The sequence below is a fragment of the Sinocyclocheilus rhinocerous genome, unplaced genomic scaffold (genome assembly GCF_001515625.1).
Source record: "Sinocyclocheilus rhinocerous isolate Xijiao unplaced genomic scaffold, SAMN03320098_v1.1 scaffold19, whole genome shotgun sequence".
Taxonomy (NCBI): Eukaryota; Metazoa; Chordata; class Actinopteri; order Cypriniformes; family Cyprinidae; genus Sinocyclocheilus; species Sinocyclocheilus rhinocerous.
In genome coordinates this window covers 1,020,669-1,039,977 of record NW_015638975.1, presented here as the reverse complement: position 1 = coordinate 1,039,977, position 19,309 = coordinate 1,020,669, and the positions used below count along the sequence as shown (strand labels likewise).

General features: G+C 37.5%; 2 protein-coding genes across 3 annotated transcripts in view; one reads left to right on the top strand and one right to left on the bottom strand.

Moving 5' to 3' along the window:
- Positions 1 to 2,210, bottom strand: part of LOC107750504 (zinc finger protein 710-like) — a 12,700-nt gene extending 10,490 nt beyond the window's left edge. Inside the window, exon 1 of the mRNA XM_016565912.1 lies at positions 2,057 to 2,210. The gene's annotated coding sequence lies outside the window, so the exon portion shown is untranslated. The remainder of the gene's footprint in view (positions 1 to 2,056) is intronic.
- Positions 2,211 to 7,370: 5,160 nt separating this feature from the next.
- LOC107750503 (semaphorin-4B-like) lies at positions 7,371 to 18,667 on the top strand. Of its 2 annotated transcripts, none has more exons than XM_016565908.1 (15): positions 7,371 to 7,686; positions 10,880 to 11,277; positions 12,397 to 12,557; positions 12,639 to 12,701; positions 12,783 to 12,881; positions 13,471 to 13,582; positions 13,704 to 13,820; positions 14,080 to 14,225; positions 15,309 to 15,484; positions 15,602 to 15,752; positions 15,862 to 16,072; positions 16,165 to 16,280; positions 16,809 to 16,966; positions 17,060 to 17,139; positions 17,225 to 18,667. In XM_016565908.1, exons 2-15 carry the CDS (start codon positions 11,121 to 11,123, stop codon positions 18,022 to 18,024), a joined length of 2,547 nt encoding a protein of 848 aa, XP_016421394.1. In that variant the 5' UTR covers positions 7,371 to 7,686; positions 10,880 to 11,120; the 3' UTR covers positions 18,025 to 18,667. The 2 variants fall into 2 exon arrangements, with proteins under 2 accessions (XP_016421394.1, XP_016421395.1); XM_016565909.1 differs by lacking the exon at positions 7,371 to 7,686 and adding an exon at positions 10,692 to 10,768.
- The last annotated feature ends 642 nt before the right edge of the window (positions 18,668 to 19,309 follow it).

Here is a 19,309-nt window from a genome sequence, read left to right as displayed (position 1 = left end):
TTTTAATCTTTGGTAGTGAATCGCACTGACTCTCTCATGAGAAGTGAATCACAGTTTCAAGGCATGTGATTGGCTGTTCATTACTGATGTCACTCTTTCATGTGCACGTGCTCCATTAACTCAGGATCAAGCCTGAATTGACAGAGAAAGCTGATGATCAGCTTCATGGTACCAACAAAGCCGGATTGAACTGGTTTGGTTTTGTCAACTCAAAACTGATCCTGTAACCCCGAGTTTGTTCAGCAACCATCATGGTACAGGCCCCTGGGCTGCTCTTCCCAAAAGCATCGTAAGCTTAAGTACATCGTAGGCCCATTGAAACCAATGGAGATAGGCTTACGATGCTTTTGGGAAACGCAGCCTTGTTCATTACTACATACATGTGAAAAACACAACTAGTGGTGGGTTTTTCAATGACTAGATAGCAGAGCAGCCAGTGGCCGATACATAATTATTACTATTTACATTAAACATTTAAATTGTGACAAATGAGAGTACACCAAATAGCATAAATAAAATCACCATATATTCACAATATTTACTCAAATTTCATTAAAACATACAAATGTGTATTATCATCAATATACAAAGCTGTTTGACAGACTTTGAAACCGTACTAACTATAACGACAAAAGGTAACTTACGGTAATTATCCAGTGGACAATAACATTCTGCCAAGCATGCATGCTTAATGCTCTGGTCTATGGATTCAGACTGGCTGTCAATGTTTTTTATCGTGTAAACATCGTTCTAAAGTGATCCCAAAAATATAATTCCTGCGTTATCATCTTAACTGTTATAGATACAATTAGCGTACACTGCGAACAACAGCCCATTAAGGTCACGGACAAACGGCAAAGTTGGAATCACTTTCAGAACGATTTTTCCATTTGATGAAAAAAAAAAAAACATTGACAGCCAATCAGAATTCTCTTGACAGTTTAAAGCGGCAGGCGATGTAACTGAACAGAACGTTATCGGCCGTTGGTGTGGACATTAATATAGTTATCTTTTAAATTACAACGTTATGCTGCGTGCGGTAATATATTGTTATCTCTTTATAGTTACAATTCTTTGTATGAGTGAGCCTAGGTGTAGTTATTGGCCTTTGCCGATCATTTTAAAACCACCATATCGGTCCATCACTAAACAAAACTATTCACTTCGTATTCATATAATAAACCAACAAATGTTTGGACAACGTCGTCTTCAAAAGTCAGATTTAACCATCATGCTTCATGCAAGGTGAGTGTGAACACTTGATGCCTAAACTGTCACCCAGATGGTAAAAGTTCAAACTGTGATGCTGACACTCTTTCAGCGCGCATCAGCGGGTCTGAAGATAATGTGTGACAATGATGCACTTGACCTGCGGTCCGAGATGTCGACAAACATTCACAGTGATCATAAAGAAAACCATAACCTCTCACTCTCAATCTTTCATCTTAAATATAGCAACGAGTACCCTACACTACAACAAATCCCAATTCACTAGCCAGCTAGCTACAACTTAAAACTTAGCCAACATTCTTCAGCATCAACAGCTACATTCCATCGAAATGTAAAGAGTTGAAAAAAGAAACTTAAGAGAGGGAAACTTGAATCCAGACTGCATGAGGATATGGGCCTGTCTTAAGTTTCGCTCCGGTCATACAGTGAGCTAGGCTAACTGACGGCGAGTGTGGCCTGCTCTATTCGTTTATGCGGCTCTTTTTCACTCCCTCCATTCCCCTCCCGACGCCATCTGTTTGTGCCATGAGAGAATGTGGAAGTAAAAAGAAAAGGCGACATGTTGGCTCTGTAAAATGACCCACATACTGAATCGTTCTCTCGGAAATACGAGCGCAAATCGTAATGTAGATGTCAGATGAAAAGCGGAAATGTAAATATCAGCATCCAGTTCAGAGTGCACATTATTTTTGAGGCCAGTTAGACACAAATCGGTGAGTTTCGCTGGGATAGACAGTGGGACAGCCGGGGTTTTTTTCGGGGGCTATACGATGAGTTTCGTTTTCTGTTTCTATGGCAATAATGAACGGACCGTTGTCTAACTTACCACGCTCCAAAAATCGGATGTATACGTAGAAAACACTTTGGAAGATTTGAATGTCGCTTTCTAGTTTGAATTGTTGCTGGTCTGGTTCTCTGTGTTCGGCAGGAAGGAAGGAAGAAGGGAATGAGAGAAAGAGTGACGTGAACGAATAAACAGCCTGGGCTCCTCCTCGCTGTCACAAGTAAATGATGGATCTCCTGGCCACAAAATATCTGCCTGAACCCTCGTTTGATTGCAAATATTGGCAACGCGGATAATTATATTTATTGAAGAAAATCGACAGAATGTGAGGAATATGATCTAATGAAGTGATATGCCTTTCAAAGCACAAAATTTATAAACATTAAAGTTAAAGCGGTATGTTTATTCTGTGCCTGTGTTCAACGTGCACTTTTGTTTTGGGTAATTTATAAAAATTAGAGGACTTGTTCAAATAACGGACGTTAGAGGACGCTATTGTTTCACTAGCCTTATTTACGCATCTCTAGCATAAGCTAGGTAGTTTCTTGCACTAACAGAAGAGGTCGCTCTGTCATTATCTACTGTATAGTGAATCACTTCTTGAGGTCAGTCAATGACAAAATCTGAGTGTTTTACGCTAAATTACTATGGTTTATTAAATGTAAATTTAAAAAGCTATCACTCTGCAGCTCTCCCATGTTTTTCCACTGAAGCTAAGCAGGGTTGAGCCTGATGATCATTATCTGGATGGGAGACCTCCTGGAGAATACAGTTATTGTTGCTAAAAGAAGGGTGATTGGCATGTGGGGGTCCTATTGTGTAACCCTGACATGGCATCCTGGTCAATTTGCATATTGTCCTTTATCAGTCATGACCTCCTAATTATTCCCATATTCACCGGTGGTGGTAAAGGCCCCATGTGAAAAATGCTGAATCATTGTAGCAAGTGTAAAGTGCTGTAATACAGGGTTCCAAAGTTGGCCATTATTGGCCAAATTACATGCTTCGACAGGGATTTAGGTGTGACAGTAAAACAGTACAAAGTATGGGTTTAGTGGAAGAATAAAAAGTGCATTAATGATTGTGGATCATGTGCTTGTGGAAAAGGTCATACAAAAGGTTTAACTGAGTTAAAGGTTTCTCATCTGTATATCAAACATTTAGCTTATCTACAAGATTTTTTTCTGTAAACGTTTTGTATAGTGTAAAACAATCAAGCATGCATTTTTATATCAAATATTTATATTCAATACAAGATTATTTGTATAGTGTTTTGTAACATTTCATATTATAATTTGTTCAAAAATTAATAGAGTATAATGTGTTTAATTGACATGGGTTTTTTTCTGCCTGCTGGTTTCCCATTATGCTATTGCTCAGGGTTAGTGCTGATCTGAACTGAGATGGAGATCTGTTTCTTTGCATTGCATCATGTCCCCTCAACATCTGTGACCAGTAGGATCTCCAAGCTTGAAGACTGAGTGTTTGTGTGTGTGCTTGACCCTGTGTAAATTTTATTAGGCTTGAAGTGTTCCCATCCCATCGGGATGCACCTGGAAGTTGTAATCGTCATGATTCAAAATGTCTCCTGATTGCAGGGATGCACAATGATGTAGGAATGATGTAACACATACATACATCAACAGGTGGTTACTGTGCAATAAGCCAGAACATTATTTCAGCTCTTGACATCTGAATGTGTGAAAGAAGCCTTTCTCCTTCTATGGGTGTGTATCCACACCCACAGCGGGGTGTGTATAGATCCAGTGGGAGAGATTAGCTTGAGAGATTCTGGCTGCAATTCAGTGCTGAGTGAATCATAAAAAGAACATGCACACACACACAACACATGGAGTACATGTACTCTCCCACATTCGGCGACACTCCACCTCCTGCGGACAAAGTGAATGGAGTGGCATTCAGTGCTAGGTTGACAGGTCTGTATTAGCCCAGTTCCCATCATGCAGAGTTGGCCTAGTGTTTTAGGACAAGACCATCATTAGTATCAGGCCTGGGCATACTGAGTGGAACTAATGATGAGAAGTGAGGTCTAAAACGGCACTTCATGTCCTGACTGGTCTTTTATTAGGGTCAGTGCTACTTTCATTTCGGACATCCGGAGAGATTTTTTTTATTCTGTCGAGATGTGCAGTTATACAGTTTAGACTTGTTTAAAACTAACCTGTTACTGACAGAGAAATTGGAATCAAGTTTGTTGAGCCGCTAAAGAAAGGTCAGGGCATTGACTTTAAACATCCTGCTCTTAGTTTTTGTCGTTCTCTTCTCCTCACAGTCTCCCACCCCCTTTCCCTTTTTCTTTCACAGTTTCACTCACTTGATTCCTGTTTTGTTGCTCTGAGAGATGAGGTAACAGTCCCTAGAGCACTGTCCATTCTCATTCAATTCTCATTCAAATATGTCTTGCAAATAAGCCTGAACGACCCAAAAAGTATCCTCTTAACAGAAAATACAGGTTTTTTTTTTACAGTGCAGATACTTGGATTTAGAGTTGTATTCCTAGTAATGATGACATTACAGCATTGTTGTTACTCTGATACCAATTTATTTGTTGTGTACAGGTCACAAACTAACACAACTGTGTTATGACAGCTCATTATTTCTGAGAGTTGGCTGCCTAAGAACGGTCAGGTCATCATCTGTTAGTCTGTTTTCCTTGTTTTATTGTTTCAAGAATGCAACTGACCCACATAGACTCAATTAAGGACATTACTGTCAAGTTTCATTTTGATAAAAACTTTGCTTAAGACCAAACTGCTATGAAAACTGTTAGTATATTCTACGTCCTTTCTCAATTTATTGACATAAGTATAAAAATATTTACTACTCATTGCATACAAGTCACATGCCCATTCCTGATATATCCATTACATTCTAATGTAAACATTTAAAGGGACAGTTCATCCAAAAATTTAAATTCTGTCATTATTTACTGACCCTAATGTCACCCTAATGTTGTTCCAAACCTATTGAAGCTTGTTTCTGCGATAGGATAAAAACAAAAAGTTAGTTGCAACTTTTCTCACAACCCGCAATTCTAAGATAAATACTCAGAATTGTAAGATATGAACTTGCAATTGCAAACACAAAGTCAGAATTCTGATATAAAAAGTCAAAATTTTTATATCAATTTTATATACCATGTTTTTGCAGACATCTTGCATTTCTGACTTTTTTCTGAGATATAAAGATTACAATTATATTTTTTATTGGCAGAAACAGGCTTTAAGATTTTCTTTTTTTTTCAGTGAAATACAGAAAAAGATATTGACTAAAAATATAAACTATTTCAACTATATTTGTCCAAACTTTTTTTTTTTTCACAGAAATAATAGTACTTTTATGCAAATAGTACTTTTCTGAATGATTCCTGTAAGACTTGTGGTAAGCCATATTGTGGCTGGTCCTGTAAGCTGGTTGGAGGCACCGTTTATTTATTTATATGGACTGCTGGTCACTCTGACTAATGTCAGTTCTTAATTTACACAAGATATCCCTCTCCCTTGCCACAACTCATCAGACTGTTCACGCCATGCACTGAAGGGCAGAACTGCCCAGCAGCAACACTCTGAACTGGCTCGATTCCTAGAAGCATTAACAGTTTGGTGACTCTTGGACGTTTGGATTTCATTTGAATTTGAAGAGGAGGATATGACGGCTTGCTGAGTCAAACACATGTGACTCGGTGTGTATATGCAAGAGAGAGAGGAATAAAAGAATAAGAAAAGGAGGATTTGGGTTCAGCATCGTTAGCCAGTCCATTAGGGGTACCAGAAATATCTCGAGAGAGACACTTTCTTTCTCTTTAGTATCTCCGGTACCCCAAAAGAGTGCTTAAATTGCATGTCTAGACTATTTTGGTTATCTGCTCTTTCTGCTGAATGCATTTGGTCTCTCAGTCTATCAATGTTTCATACACCAAACCACATTTGATGGACCATCATAAGTCATCTATCTAGCTGTGCATTTGTATGTCTTCCAAAGAAACAAAATGTTTCAGAGATTTATGTGAAATTACACCGTACTCCCTACTGCAGTAGAGTCATTTCGAAACCGCATTATATTTATGAATTTAGGTGCACACAGCTGTGACAGACGACTCACCATGATAAAATATAATATTCAAGTAATAAAAGCATAAGAAAAATGTTGAGTAAGACCAGCGGTTTACCTTTAGGTAGAAAACCTAAAATGGTAGATGAAGTTGGTATGGTCCACCGAGTGAAAGCGCATTGTGCACATGACTCGGGGCTCTAATTTCTCATTTGTTCAGTTGTGGGGTAGACCGAACCGTTACTGTTTCCTAGGAGACAAGGGCAGACGCTGAGCTTACGCCTGTACAAATAAGAAGATAGTACAGCATGACACAGAAGCATAAGAACCTTTCTCTCAGGTTCTTCCTCATTACAGATTAAACACTTTTTGTAAGTTCTTCATGGCATGGATTCTGTTATTTCTGCGCAAACAGGGTGCAGTTGGTGAATGAATACCAGGTGAACAAAGCAACATTCTAACTTTGAATCTCAATCAGGACACAATAACAGAGTGAATGAATCAAAAGAATGTCATTACCAGTCAAAAGACGATAGAAAAGACTGTACCACCCGAAGTTGGAAAAAATCCTTTTGATAACCAACTCCTGACTAAGAGCACAACTGCTCATTAGAAGTATTAAACTGCATTTGATGCTAGTCTGCTGTAACATTACTAGAGATTTCATGGATGCCTGCGCTTAGCTCTGGCCCTTGCTGCTGATCTACCTCTAATCCCCTGTAATTTCCTTTGAGTGCTACACTGTGAATTATTCTCCTGAATTTGAATGACTATCTAACTTTGGGAGTCCCAGAAACCTCAAATATCGTCTGGTTGGCTGCACTATTTTTAAACTATTAAACCCTTTTTAGATAAAAGCAACAACAGCAAACAAACAAGGATTTACATATGTTGGTATAATTACATTTAAGGTAGGCTACTTAAAAAAAACACTTGTTTTCAAGATAACAATGGTGACCAATTGTACAATTTTTGAGTTAAAAGGATATATATATATATGTATATGTAAAGATTGTTCTGTCTCATTTAAACTGTAAATGTAAACATTTCATGTCATCTAGCCTACATTTAATTAACTGCGAACCAAAAAAACATGATTAACCAAAAAACTGATTAATTACAGTATGTTACAGTAAATTACAGTAAAATGAAATATGTGACTGAATAAAACATTGTTTCTCTGACAGATCTCGGGATAAAAGGAGTACCTCTCGTTTGATGTGTGAGTGTGTTAGAGGTGTGGCTCCAGTGAATGGTTGGAGGAGGGTCGAGTATCAGTCTCAGCGGTAGATCCACGAGCGAAGAAATCAGCGGCTGAATTTTATACAGTTAACCGGGACTGAGAGGAACCATGCTGGAATACAAATCTAAACGCTCATTTACGACTCGCATCAGCTGGCAGTCTCTTCGGAGAGCGGTGTAATGGCTTTAAGCGCTTTTGTGGTAAGTTGCGTATATAAACCATTATTTAAAGGGGCAGTGGGTTGACCAAGAGGTGCGATCGAGGATTCAGTATTGTTCGTAGAAGATGTAGGACTGACCACGTTTATCTGTTGAATGCTGTGTGCGTAAAGTCATGTTGCAAAACATCACTTTTTAATGTAAGTAAATTATTCATTTTCGTTTAACATAAGTGCTTTGGTACTAAAAGTGTACTAGGATCCAGACTGTATATATTGTGTTTGTAGTGGTAGTAGAGGGTGGGTGAGTGAGTTGGGGGTGGGTAGGTGGGTGGAAATGTATGGGCTCAAATAAACAAGGTGGTGCTGAATTGTGCGTATGTGCTCTCACCATAGACTGTAAAAAACAGGCTCTCACACATTCACCGCAAAGTAAAACTCGACATCTACAAGTATGTGTGAGGGAAGAATAAACGTTGGAAGTAGGGCGAACTGTGCAAAAATACAGCACAGATAAAAGCTGTGAACTCTTAGACTTTAATTTTTTGTGTGGCGCTACCACCCTCTTAACTGTAAATGAAACGTATCATAATTTTATTGCGTTCATTTTAGATTTTTGGCATAGGTGTTGCTTTTAATTTGAACTGCAAATTAAAATCAAGTGAGGTAGATCATCAGTAAAACGAGGACAGTGGCAGTTCACAGCAAAAGTGACTGCTATATGTAAAGTAAAGCAGTTCTCTGGATAACACATAATGTTTTGTCAAATTAGGTCTGTGTCACTTTATCTAACATATTTAGTTAAAGTGGAATAGTGCTTAAAACAGACCCTCATGAATAATGAAATGGAGTTATCATTTTTGATACTGAAGCTTGATCACATCCACTATGTTTGATTAGTAATGCGTTATATTACTGCGTTACAGCAAAAAGTAATATACTACTGTAATATTATTACTTTTGTAATGCGTTACTCCCAACACTGATGATGTCAGGCAAATGAAAGCATCTACAGAATGAAAAAAAAAATATTATATTTGATTGGCTACTGATATTTGAAGAGCATTTGATCATGAAATGTATTTATCCCACTTTTGCAGAACTCATTCTGTAAAATGTTTCCTTTTTGTCAGACTCAAAGATACTTTAATCAGGAGTAGTGCATTCATTAACATTACTGATTGATATTAATCATTTTAATTATGAGTGGAATCTGAAAACCCGATAATATCCTCCTTAATTGTGTCGGCTGGACTTTTTGTTTTTGCTTCAGACCATGTGACTTTGGAGTGTAGTATAAGGGAGGCTTGATAATGATTAACACTTGAGATAACAATTTTATTGAAAATAGTTATCAAAAAAATGTTTTATACAAAATATGATTTTAGTTACTGATTTATAACAAAGTAATCAAAACTGAGGAAAGCTTTCCAATATTTCCAATCAAAGACTGAAGACTTAATGTTTCTAAAAAAAACAAAAAACAGGTAACAACTGTAGTTAGTCTCTGGTTGGGTGAGTGAAGAGAACACATGAAAGCAGTCCTTTATTGTTTACTTAAACTCTGCTCTGTTTAGAACTGCATCAGCCTTTTGGATCAAAGACAATGAATACCTTGTATGTCCTATCACAGAACCGTTTGATGTTTATATTATTTAGTAAAGATAGTGTGAGTTCGAGTTCTTCTGTTTTGAGTCAGATGGAAGTCAACAAATGATAACCTCTCTCCATTTGGCTTATTACTTCGTCAGAGGAAGACCGTTCTCACCATGTCACACCTCAGGACAGGAAAAGATCCTTTGCTTTTAACAGTCTGAGAACATAAGCACCAGGCTGTTGCTGCTTGTGCCACTGTGCAATTTCTGTTGTTTGTACTTGTAGATGACCTTCAGGAGTTTCAGTAGAAATTATTGATATAGATGCCTTTATTGAACTTTTTGCCCTAGGTACTTACCATGCAAATGGAAGTAGTAAAAGAAACCAGACCAATGTTGTACTGCCCTTTTCCAGTTAGTATAATAAAAGTGTTTTAGGGGAAAGATGCTAGACAGCTTGTAAATTTTATTGCATATATCAGAGATCTTTTTGAAGTGAAAGATAACAAGTTTGACCTCTGTATCTATTGCTTCTCTAGTCTAGATGGCCTAGTAGTTTACGATGTAATGCATCACATTTGTGGTGACAATGAGAAGACATTCACTTATGGTGCTTGATTAAGGGTCTGCTGAGAAAGACTTAGTTTAGATTTGTTCACACTGCATAATGTTTAATTCTGTAAAAAATAGTTACATCACAATTTGAATTAATTGTAATCTAGTGTAGGCCTACAAAATCCTCAGGTTGAGAGGTCATGTTATTAATCACCCTTTCATGTCATCTTTTGATATTATGCACTAAATCAGGTGATTTCAACATAAATGGAGAATTAATTGTCATATTAATAACATTAGTAATTGGCAAAAATGATATATTATGTAGGGGAAGTTCTTATTGAGCCATATTTTTGTTTATGTGTACGTAATGGTGCATGTGATTGGGCGGCTGTAGCTGTATTTCATGTAAGTGTGAGCAACATGTCTTATTTTTACCTCAGTCTTTAATCATTTAGAAGTGCCTGACTTCCAGTTCTGACTCTTGAGTCTTAACAGGAGCACAGGACAGTTCTGTCTGCAGGCTGCATGTGTGTTTGTGTACAACTTGTACTTGTAGTTGAAACATCTATACGTCATTTTGTCTATATTGTAGATGAATACATCTATATTTGTATATTTTTTTCATGGCTTAACTTTGACTATTTAATTATCTAAATTGTTATTTTATGGTTTGCTTAAGACAAAATAGTCACCTGATCTATCTAACAGTTTATTTTATGTCAGTCTATTTGGAATTGGATTTGAATGCTGATCTAATTTTCTCCAAAAAGGAAAGCTAAATAAATAAATAATACAAATATTACAAATAAATAGAAATTGAGAACATGAGCGTAATCAGTATGGCATTTTGTAATTTTATTTGTGTGTTGTGTTTGAGGCTACAGAGACTACACAGCCTTCCTGTTTTCAGGACATACCACCCTTAAAAGCTGATCAGGCCAAAAGGGAGGAGTTGTTGCATTTCCAAATTCTGTTTGGATAATGTCATGCAGAGGAGGACATGAGATTCAGCCTCTTTCCCAGAAAAACACTGAAGCATGTGTTGTGGATGTAGAGATCAGTCTCTTTTGAACTGAGAAACACCCATTTATTTTCTTTAATTCAGACTTCAGATGTCTTTTGTATCAGCTGTGAGTGTCTGTAACTCAAGGTTTTTGTGACATTAAATTATAATCTTATTATTCCTTCTTATCATTCAGTGTGTTCGTGATCATGTGACTAATATGTTTCTCCCTCTGCAGATTCCAGGCTGTCTAATTGGAGTTTGCTACGCAGATAGTCCCTAAAAGGAGGAATGTGTGTGTTTGCCCACAAGGATCTGATATCTCTTCAACTTTGACTTCTTTGAGGACATAATTAAAAAATGGCAAGGTCTCAGTGACCTTAAGAATCCCAGTAAGAATCAACGACGTGGTGTAAACATAACATTTGAATACCAAAGATACCTGGAATATAACCATCTTCAACTGCAAAGCAGAAACCATGGCAACCAAATGTAAAGACCAATGGAAAGTATCCATGGAAACCACAAACTCTGCCTGGCTCTTGTTTTGGACCATATGGATTTTTTTGGCTGGAGTCTTACAAGCAACTGTGGCGAGTGAAGATGATGTCACAGCACGCATCAGTTTCACATACAGTGAGTGCAAGAATCAATTATTCATTATTTGACAGATGCTTTCTTATTGAAAGCTATTCACAATTTACTTACTAATATAATAGTCCCACCTAGAGCTAGTGGGGGTTAAGTTCATTCACACTGATGCTATGGTAGCATGATACAGTGATGGTATCAGGTGGTTATTCCATGTTGTTTTCACCAAGGCTGCATTTATTTGATCAGAAATACAGTAAAAAAAAATAATAATATTGTTCAATATTACAATTCAATTCATTTTGTTATATATTTAAAATGTAATTTATTCCTGTGATGGTAAAGCTGAATTTTCAGCAGCCGTTACTTCAGTCCTCAGTGTCACATGATCCTTCAGAAATCATTAGAATATGCTGATTTGGTTGGAAATGTTTATTTTATTACCAGTGTTGAAAACGGTTTTGTTGGAATATATTATCATGGTAGAGCCAGAAATGTTTAAAATAAATAAATATAAAAACACATTATGTGCCATTATGATCACTAAAGCAGTAATGAGCACTGTATTCTGTAGAAGAAGCTCTTCTGGCCCAGACTCCCACTCATCTGAAATAATTTAGCTCAATTTTAGGGCTACTTGAACTGCCATGATGTTTCTTATTCCCGAAAGACCCATTACGAGACTGTTCCAAATGTTGCGTTCACTCATCTTAGCCAAACACACAGGAGAGTTTAATCCTTGATTGTAAACATTTACAAGAGCTATTAGAACCATTTGCAAACTCTGGCTGGTGTACTGTATCAGAGTAACAGCCATACTCAATCATTTGAGGTTGAAAATGCAAATGTAATGGTTGTACTTAGAACAAAACGGCTTGTAAAGGGTTTTATATGAGTAAACACTGATGTTAGTGACCTCTGTGCCCTGCTAGGAAAACCTTCTGGACATGCAAACCGACGTAATTTTAAAGGGTTGGTTTGTGTGCCAGGTTTTTGTAGTTTTGAAGGTGCGTTCCATGTGAGGAGTGCAGGATGAATTTTGAATGCACTGTAAGAATTTGGCCTGTAAGTTGAGTATATATGGGTGAAATCTTTTTGTTCTTTTTATGAAGTGAATTTAAGCTGCGTATTTAAAGTAATATTTTTGCCTGTGTGTGTGTTCAGATGCAGAAGGACGATCAGTGAGAGAGTTCTCTGTGGATGGTGTGTATAACTATTCAACACTTCTGCTGAGCCCGGATGAAAACAAGATCTACGTGGGAGCCAGGGAGAACATATTCTCTCTCAGCCTGGATAACATCAGCGTGACGTATCTGCAGAAAACTGTAAGTGCATGCGAGAATGTTTGTAGTAGTGTGTAGGAGTGCATTTTGATCTTACTCAGCATTGTTTTGTATGTTTTGCAGCTCACATGGAGCACTCCTGAAAGGAAGAGGAAAGAGTGTATTTTCAAGGGAAAGGACCCCCAGGTATGTGGGGATTGTTAATATAAATGTGAAGCAATATATTAACAACAAACTAAAAAATAATCTGTCTCTTATGTGTTTCAGACTGATTGTTTCAACTACATCAAGATTTTACTGCGTCTGAACAGCACACACCTGTATGTGTGTGGAACGTATGCCTTCAGTCCCATCTGTGCTTACATTGTGAGACTTTTTTTTCTCTTTATGATGTTATGATGCTTTTTTTTTTTAAATCTAGTGTAAAAATTAAGTTCTTAGAAGGTTAGTCTTTGTATTCATGTTGGCTTCATATGGTTTTAAGAAACTTTTGTCATTTTGCCATGTTACTGTCAAGTAAAAAATAATAATATAAAGGTCAAATAAAAACAAATGATCCAATATTGTATAAGAATTTTGACCTTTACACACAGTCATGAAGGTCTGTAGATATTTTTTTTATACAATTTATAATTTTTTTCCCCCCATTTTTTGGTTAGAAGACATGACTTTTATTTTGCATTTTTCATCAAATTTTAATAATCAGTTTTGTTATTGTTATTTTTTTTCTAAATAAGAATAGATAAAAAGATTGTCGATGAGTAGACTGTCTAGATAAAATATGACAATCTACTTAATAATAAATTAATTAGATGTATTCAAGTCATTGTATATTTAAATGTTTAAAAATTGTATTTTTGATCAAAATACTATTATATCATTGACCCATTTGTGTAAATGCATCTGGTGTCATTTGTTCTAACTGTTCCTCCGTGTTTTTCTGGAAATTCTGTAGAACATTTCAAGTTTCTCTCTGGAAAGAGATGAAAAGGGGGAACACGTTATGGAAGACGGACGTGGACGCTGTCCATTTAATCCAGAATCCAGATCTACAGCTATTACAGTGGGTGAGTATACTCATGAAAAAACAATGCAATCATTTTGTTTGAACTTCATATATAAACATCAAGTTTGATGAAAATGGTGATTTAGTGTTAATAAGCACTTGTATGTTTTGTTGTGTTACAGATGGGGAACTGTACACTGCTACTGTCAGTAACTTCCAGGGAAATGAACCCACCATATATAGGAGTCTGGGGTCTGGCACCCCTCTCAAAACGGAGAACTCTCTCAACTGGCTCCAGGGTAAATATATACAAACACACACACACACACACTTCCTCACAAGGGACTTCTTAAGAGATAAATATCTAAAAATAAATGCCAACATCGGTGATTACAGAACCCTGCTTTCTCACGCATGTTGAAAACAAATTATTGCTGACTGATACTGAGGTTAAATAAACAGTTATACAATTTTGTTTTCTGTAATATGTTTTTTGAAAGTGTTTTTATTTCTGTATGTATGTGTGTGTGTGTGTGTGTGTGTGCTGTGGTCCGTTAGACCCAGCGTTTGTAGGTTCTGCTCATATTACAGGTTTAGACAGCGAAAGGAGTGATGATCAGATCTACTTTTTCTTCAGCGAAATGGGGAAAGAGTTCGACTTCTTTGATAACACCATAGTGTCCAGGATCGCACGTGTGTGTAAGGTAAGATGGATTGTTTAAGCAGTTCACACACTGTTGATAAAGTCAGCATAAACCTGAGAAAGAACACGTACTGACACACACACGCATACACAAATGCCAATATTTCCAATATCACTTTGCACATAGCATATTCTTATCTTCTAAAGATTCCTCAGCTCATTCTGCTTTAGCTCTAAAGGTCAACATAAAAATCTAAATGTTTCCTGGTGTTATTATGCAAAATCCATTAGTGCACATTACATTATAAAGTCTTAATATTCTTTTATTAAAATGTAAAGACTTGCTCTGGCTCTGAAATAACTTTTTTTGTCGACTATTGGACAATGTTAACCAATAATTAGAAAAAGCTCTGTTTTAGAAAACTCATTTTAAAACTAGCTTAATTTACTTTAGGACAGATTTTAGGTGACAAATAAACATGGATATCTTTTTGCAGGTAGCATGGAGAAAGAGTACACATGGTTCATTTACATATAATACAGACATTGTAACAATTCAAAGCTGGTTGAAAATCTTCTAACTTGTCCTTTAATTTCAAGTCATTGAGTGTAACAGATGAAGCAGGATAAATGTAAAAGTTTTTTTTTTTTAGTTGTCATAACTCTGGACACTTGTAAAACCGGGGCATCTGGTCACCCTAGTTTCATGTTAACTTAAAAAGCTGATGAACAAGGTGAATCACAGGAGACTGTGAACTCTTCCCTAATAATGCTCATATGTGTGTTACTTTCCCTCCCACTGATGCTCCCTAAAACCCATGGAAGTACCATGATAATACCATGTTTTGTTTTAGACATGTACTATGGTATTACAATATTATTCTTTGAGATGCCCTGGAGAATTATATAAATACTATGGTATATGCATATAATAATAGTTTAGTACCATGTTATGACTATCTAATACTGTACTATGGTACCGCAACAGTGTTTGTTTTTTTCTCGTTATTTTGGTCCAGATGCTCTGAAACCAGGGCTGGAGTTATGATACCCCCTAGCGGTCTTTCTGAGTATTGTGAATTATTGAGACTATACCTTGGTTTGAAAGTGTTAATCATTTGTTTGTGTGTGTGTATGACCTCAGGAGGATCAAGGTGGGGAGAGAGTCCTGCAGAAGAAATGGACCACATTTCTGAAAGCTCAACTCTTGTGTTCGCTACCGGACGATGGCTTTCCTTTCAACATCATACAGGATGTGTATGTGCTCCCAGCCCAACGCAAGAAAAACACACTCCTCTATGCAGTCTTCACTTCTCAGTGGTGAGCAAAAAATGTAGAGTGGCAAAGGAAGATAAGCTTGAAGGGAGAGGATGTTTTTCATTAATCATACTAGAAACTGAATGTAACATTGCTAATTTGTTGCTGTATGTTTTGTAGGAGTAAAGGTCTGGCAGGAAGTTCAGCAGTGTGTGTGTTCAGCATGGATCAGGTAGAAAAAGCGTTTAATGGCCGTTACAAAGAAGTGAACCGAGAGACACAGCAATGGTACACACACACTCACTCTGTACCTGAGCCACGACCTGGAATGGTAAGATGGCACACACTCCTACATATACACTTTACCAGTTCTATATAAGTGGAGGATCTTTGAGTTTCCGTGAAGCTTTTTGTGAAGCTTTTTTTTGTCCTTTCTGCAGTGTATTACTAATGCTTCAAGGCAGCTGGGAATAGACTCATCCCTTGATATGCCAGATAAGGTACTAAACTTTGTGAAAGACCACTTCCTGATGGACAGTCCTGTCAAAAGTCGGCCTGTGCTCTTCACACACTCTGTGCACTACACACAAATTGCTGTGCACCATGTGCAAGGCCTCCATGAAGCTTACGATGTGATGTTCATTGGCACAGGTATGTGTTTTTTTTTTTTTTGAGTGTCTGGGTTTCTGTGATTTCGTTTATTTTCTAAATAGCTGTTGATGTTATGCTCTGTGATTTGTCAGATGATGGACGTTTGCAAAAGGCTGTGAATGTAGACGGTATAATGCACATCATTGAGGAGATCCAACTGTTCCCAGAGCAACAACCTGTACAAAACATAGAGCTGGATTCAACTAAGGTGTGTGTGTTTATGTGCTAACACTTTTCAATTTGTTATAATTAGCTAATGCATTAAATATCATGAACTAACAATGAACGATACTTTTACAGCATTTATTAAATTTGGTTAATTTTAATATCTACATATACTGATACATTTTTAACCTTTCAATTTCAAGAACACAAATTAACAGAAAGTGTTACTGTTTATACTTATGAAAGGGTGCATAAAAAGTAACTGTTGAACACAGTTATGCTGCTTCGTTTTTTGTAGAATCTTGTTTCAGAGTGTTTCCATGAATAGAAAGTTGAAAATAACAGCATTCATTTGAAATAGAAATGTTTTTGTGACATTGTAAAATCTCAGTTTTAATCATTTTAATGCTTCCTTGCTGAATAAAATTATGAATTTCTTTTTTGAAAAATTGACCCCAAACTTTTGAATGGTAGTGTATTTGAACAAACATTTACACATTTTACTTGCCTTTGTGCTCCACAAAGCATTCATTTCACTCTCTTACTTTGAACCCTCTCTCTCAACAAACAGGGTTTGTTATTTGTGTCGTCACACTCTGGTATTGTGCAGCTGCCAGTAGCAAACTGCAGTTTCCATAACAACTGTGGCGAGTGTGTTTTGGCCAGAGACCCATACTGTGCCTGGACAGGCACACACTGTACTGACGTCACACGTATCCCACCACAAAAGTAAGTCTTCTTTCCTTCCCTTTTCCAGGTCATCTGTTGAAGTAATCATTTTCTGTACCAATACCAATTTCTACCTTCTTTTGCATATTTCAGCCAATGGCAGCAGGATATCGAGAAGGCAGACACTTTAAAATGTAACAGCAAAATGCTGAGTGTGTACTCTGAGAGCTCAGGTAAACCTACAAATCCCGACATATTCAAGCATCTATCATCCATCTGAATATCTCATAACACCCATCTCTCTTCCTCTCTTTCTAGTGTCACCACGTTCTTTCCCAAGTTCCCAAGAATCTGATTGCGTGCTCATCATCGTCCCAGCTAATACTCTTCGCCTGCTGCTCTGCAATCTTCGCTCCAACCATGCACAAAGGAAATGGTCATACAAGCCAGATGTAGGACACTTCCTGTTCCCAAGCCCGGAGGGTGGGTTAGTAGTCAGCGGCCGTGCAGGCAGCGATGAGGTCTTCTCGTGTTGGTCAGAAGAACATGGCTTCAGGCAGCTCTTGGCCAATTACTGTGTGAAGGCAGAGCCTTTATCCGAGACTACAACCAATACGGGGCAGATGGATGAACATCTTATAATCCAAAGCATATCGTCGGATGTCTTGTCCAGCGAATCAGCGCGCGCCGCTCAACTGCGCATAAAGACGTATGGCACAGAGCTGGCCGTAGTGTGTGTGCTGTTAGCTGTTTGTGTGCTTTCGTTCGGGCTGTCGGTAGCATATCGACACAGGGGCTGGATGAAGGAGGTACTGAGAGGAGGAGAGCAAACTGGAGGAGCCCAAAAGAGCACAGTCAGGCCTGGGGAGAGTTTACCCCTCAATGCTGGTGAGCTTCCAACCTCCCCATCCGACCACAAAAGCTACCAGACATTGGAGGATAACTGTGGTTACACAATCGCTCAATCAGAGACAAGCACGCAGAACAACTCCAAAGAAGCACAGACACTTGCCCAAATGCCACAGAATGGCTTTAAAGAGACTCATGTGGAAGTCAGTGACATTAGCCCTCGGCCACGAGTACGACTGGGCTCTGAGATCAGAGACTCTGTGGTGTAAAATACTGACGTTTCCGATGTTTATGCGTAAATTATGGAAATTCAGTCTAACACTCTTAATGTTCACTTGGTACATTCAATGGGCAGCTTTCTTGAAGACTAAGCGTACTGAGCCCTGAGCACAAGAGAATAGATGGGACATGCTCAGTGTGTGTATTGCCAAATTGTAGTTGTTTAAGACAATGCCCTCAAATCTACTCCCACATCTCCTTCACTCTTTCATGTTAAACGGTAAAATATGACACAGTTTACTGTGTTAATATGAGAGTGCGCTGATACATTAGAGATCAGAAACAACAATCCAAGGAAGGGTGGACCAGATGGATGAACAGGAGAGAGATGGGCAATGAGCCTTGTGTTGTAGGAATGGTACTGGTGCTATTATCACTGCCAAGACAAAGAGTAATGATGCCTAATTCAAGGTGAGAAGACTGTTCTATGTCTGTTTGTATTCCTTTGCTATTCTTTGTGCAAAGTTTCAATGCATAAGTGTTTAATGGGGTACTTTAAATGTAAGATTTGACTATGAAACCCATAGCCCATACTCTGCAGATTCTCATTATACCAGCATTGAACACCAGGCAGTTCAGACCAGGTTGCTTGTTAGTGTTATAGAACTTGGTTACTTTCTTAACATTTTAGAAATCTGCTGTTATTTTTATTTATTCCCTTTTTTTAATTTCCATTTTATTGTTTAATTTCTTAGTCCTTTTTGGGAAGTAGTCTCTTGGTGTTTATTCTGTTATTCAAATGTGTTCATGTTAGTAAAGTGCCTGGTGTTAAATAATGGTATGATGTGTATGGAACTATGAAATGTGGCGTAATTATGGAAAACAAATTATATTTGCTTTTAGATAAAATGTTGCAAGCGTGTATGAGCATTAAGAAACTTTTTCTTAATACCCTTGAATGTACATCTGAAGAGTTATATGGGAATGTAAAGCACAAAAACTTGAGATTCTGTTTTGCCTCATAGGTTGGTGGTTATTGTGTTTGGTACAGAATATAGATGGAATCTAAACAGGCAGAAACGAGGTAATGATACTGTACAATAATACAATATTATAATATTACAGTATAAACGGTATGCTTGGCATTTTGGTAAAGAGTGAGATAATGGAGGAGTGGTTAATACAGTGGGAAAAGGCTGAAAATGTCTGTAAACTTGCAATCTGTTTAAGGGTAAAAAGGAAAAAAATGTAGAAGAACATTGTAGGCTATGTTCATTTATGGGTTATCCAGACTTCAAACACACCCATGCACTAACGTTGCTATTACAGACATCC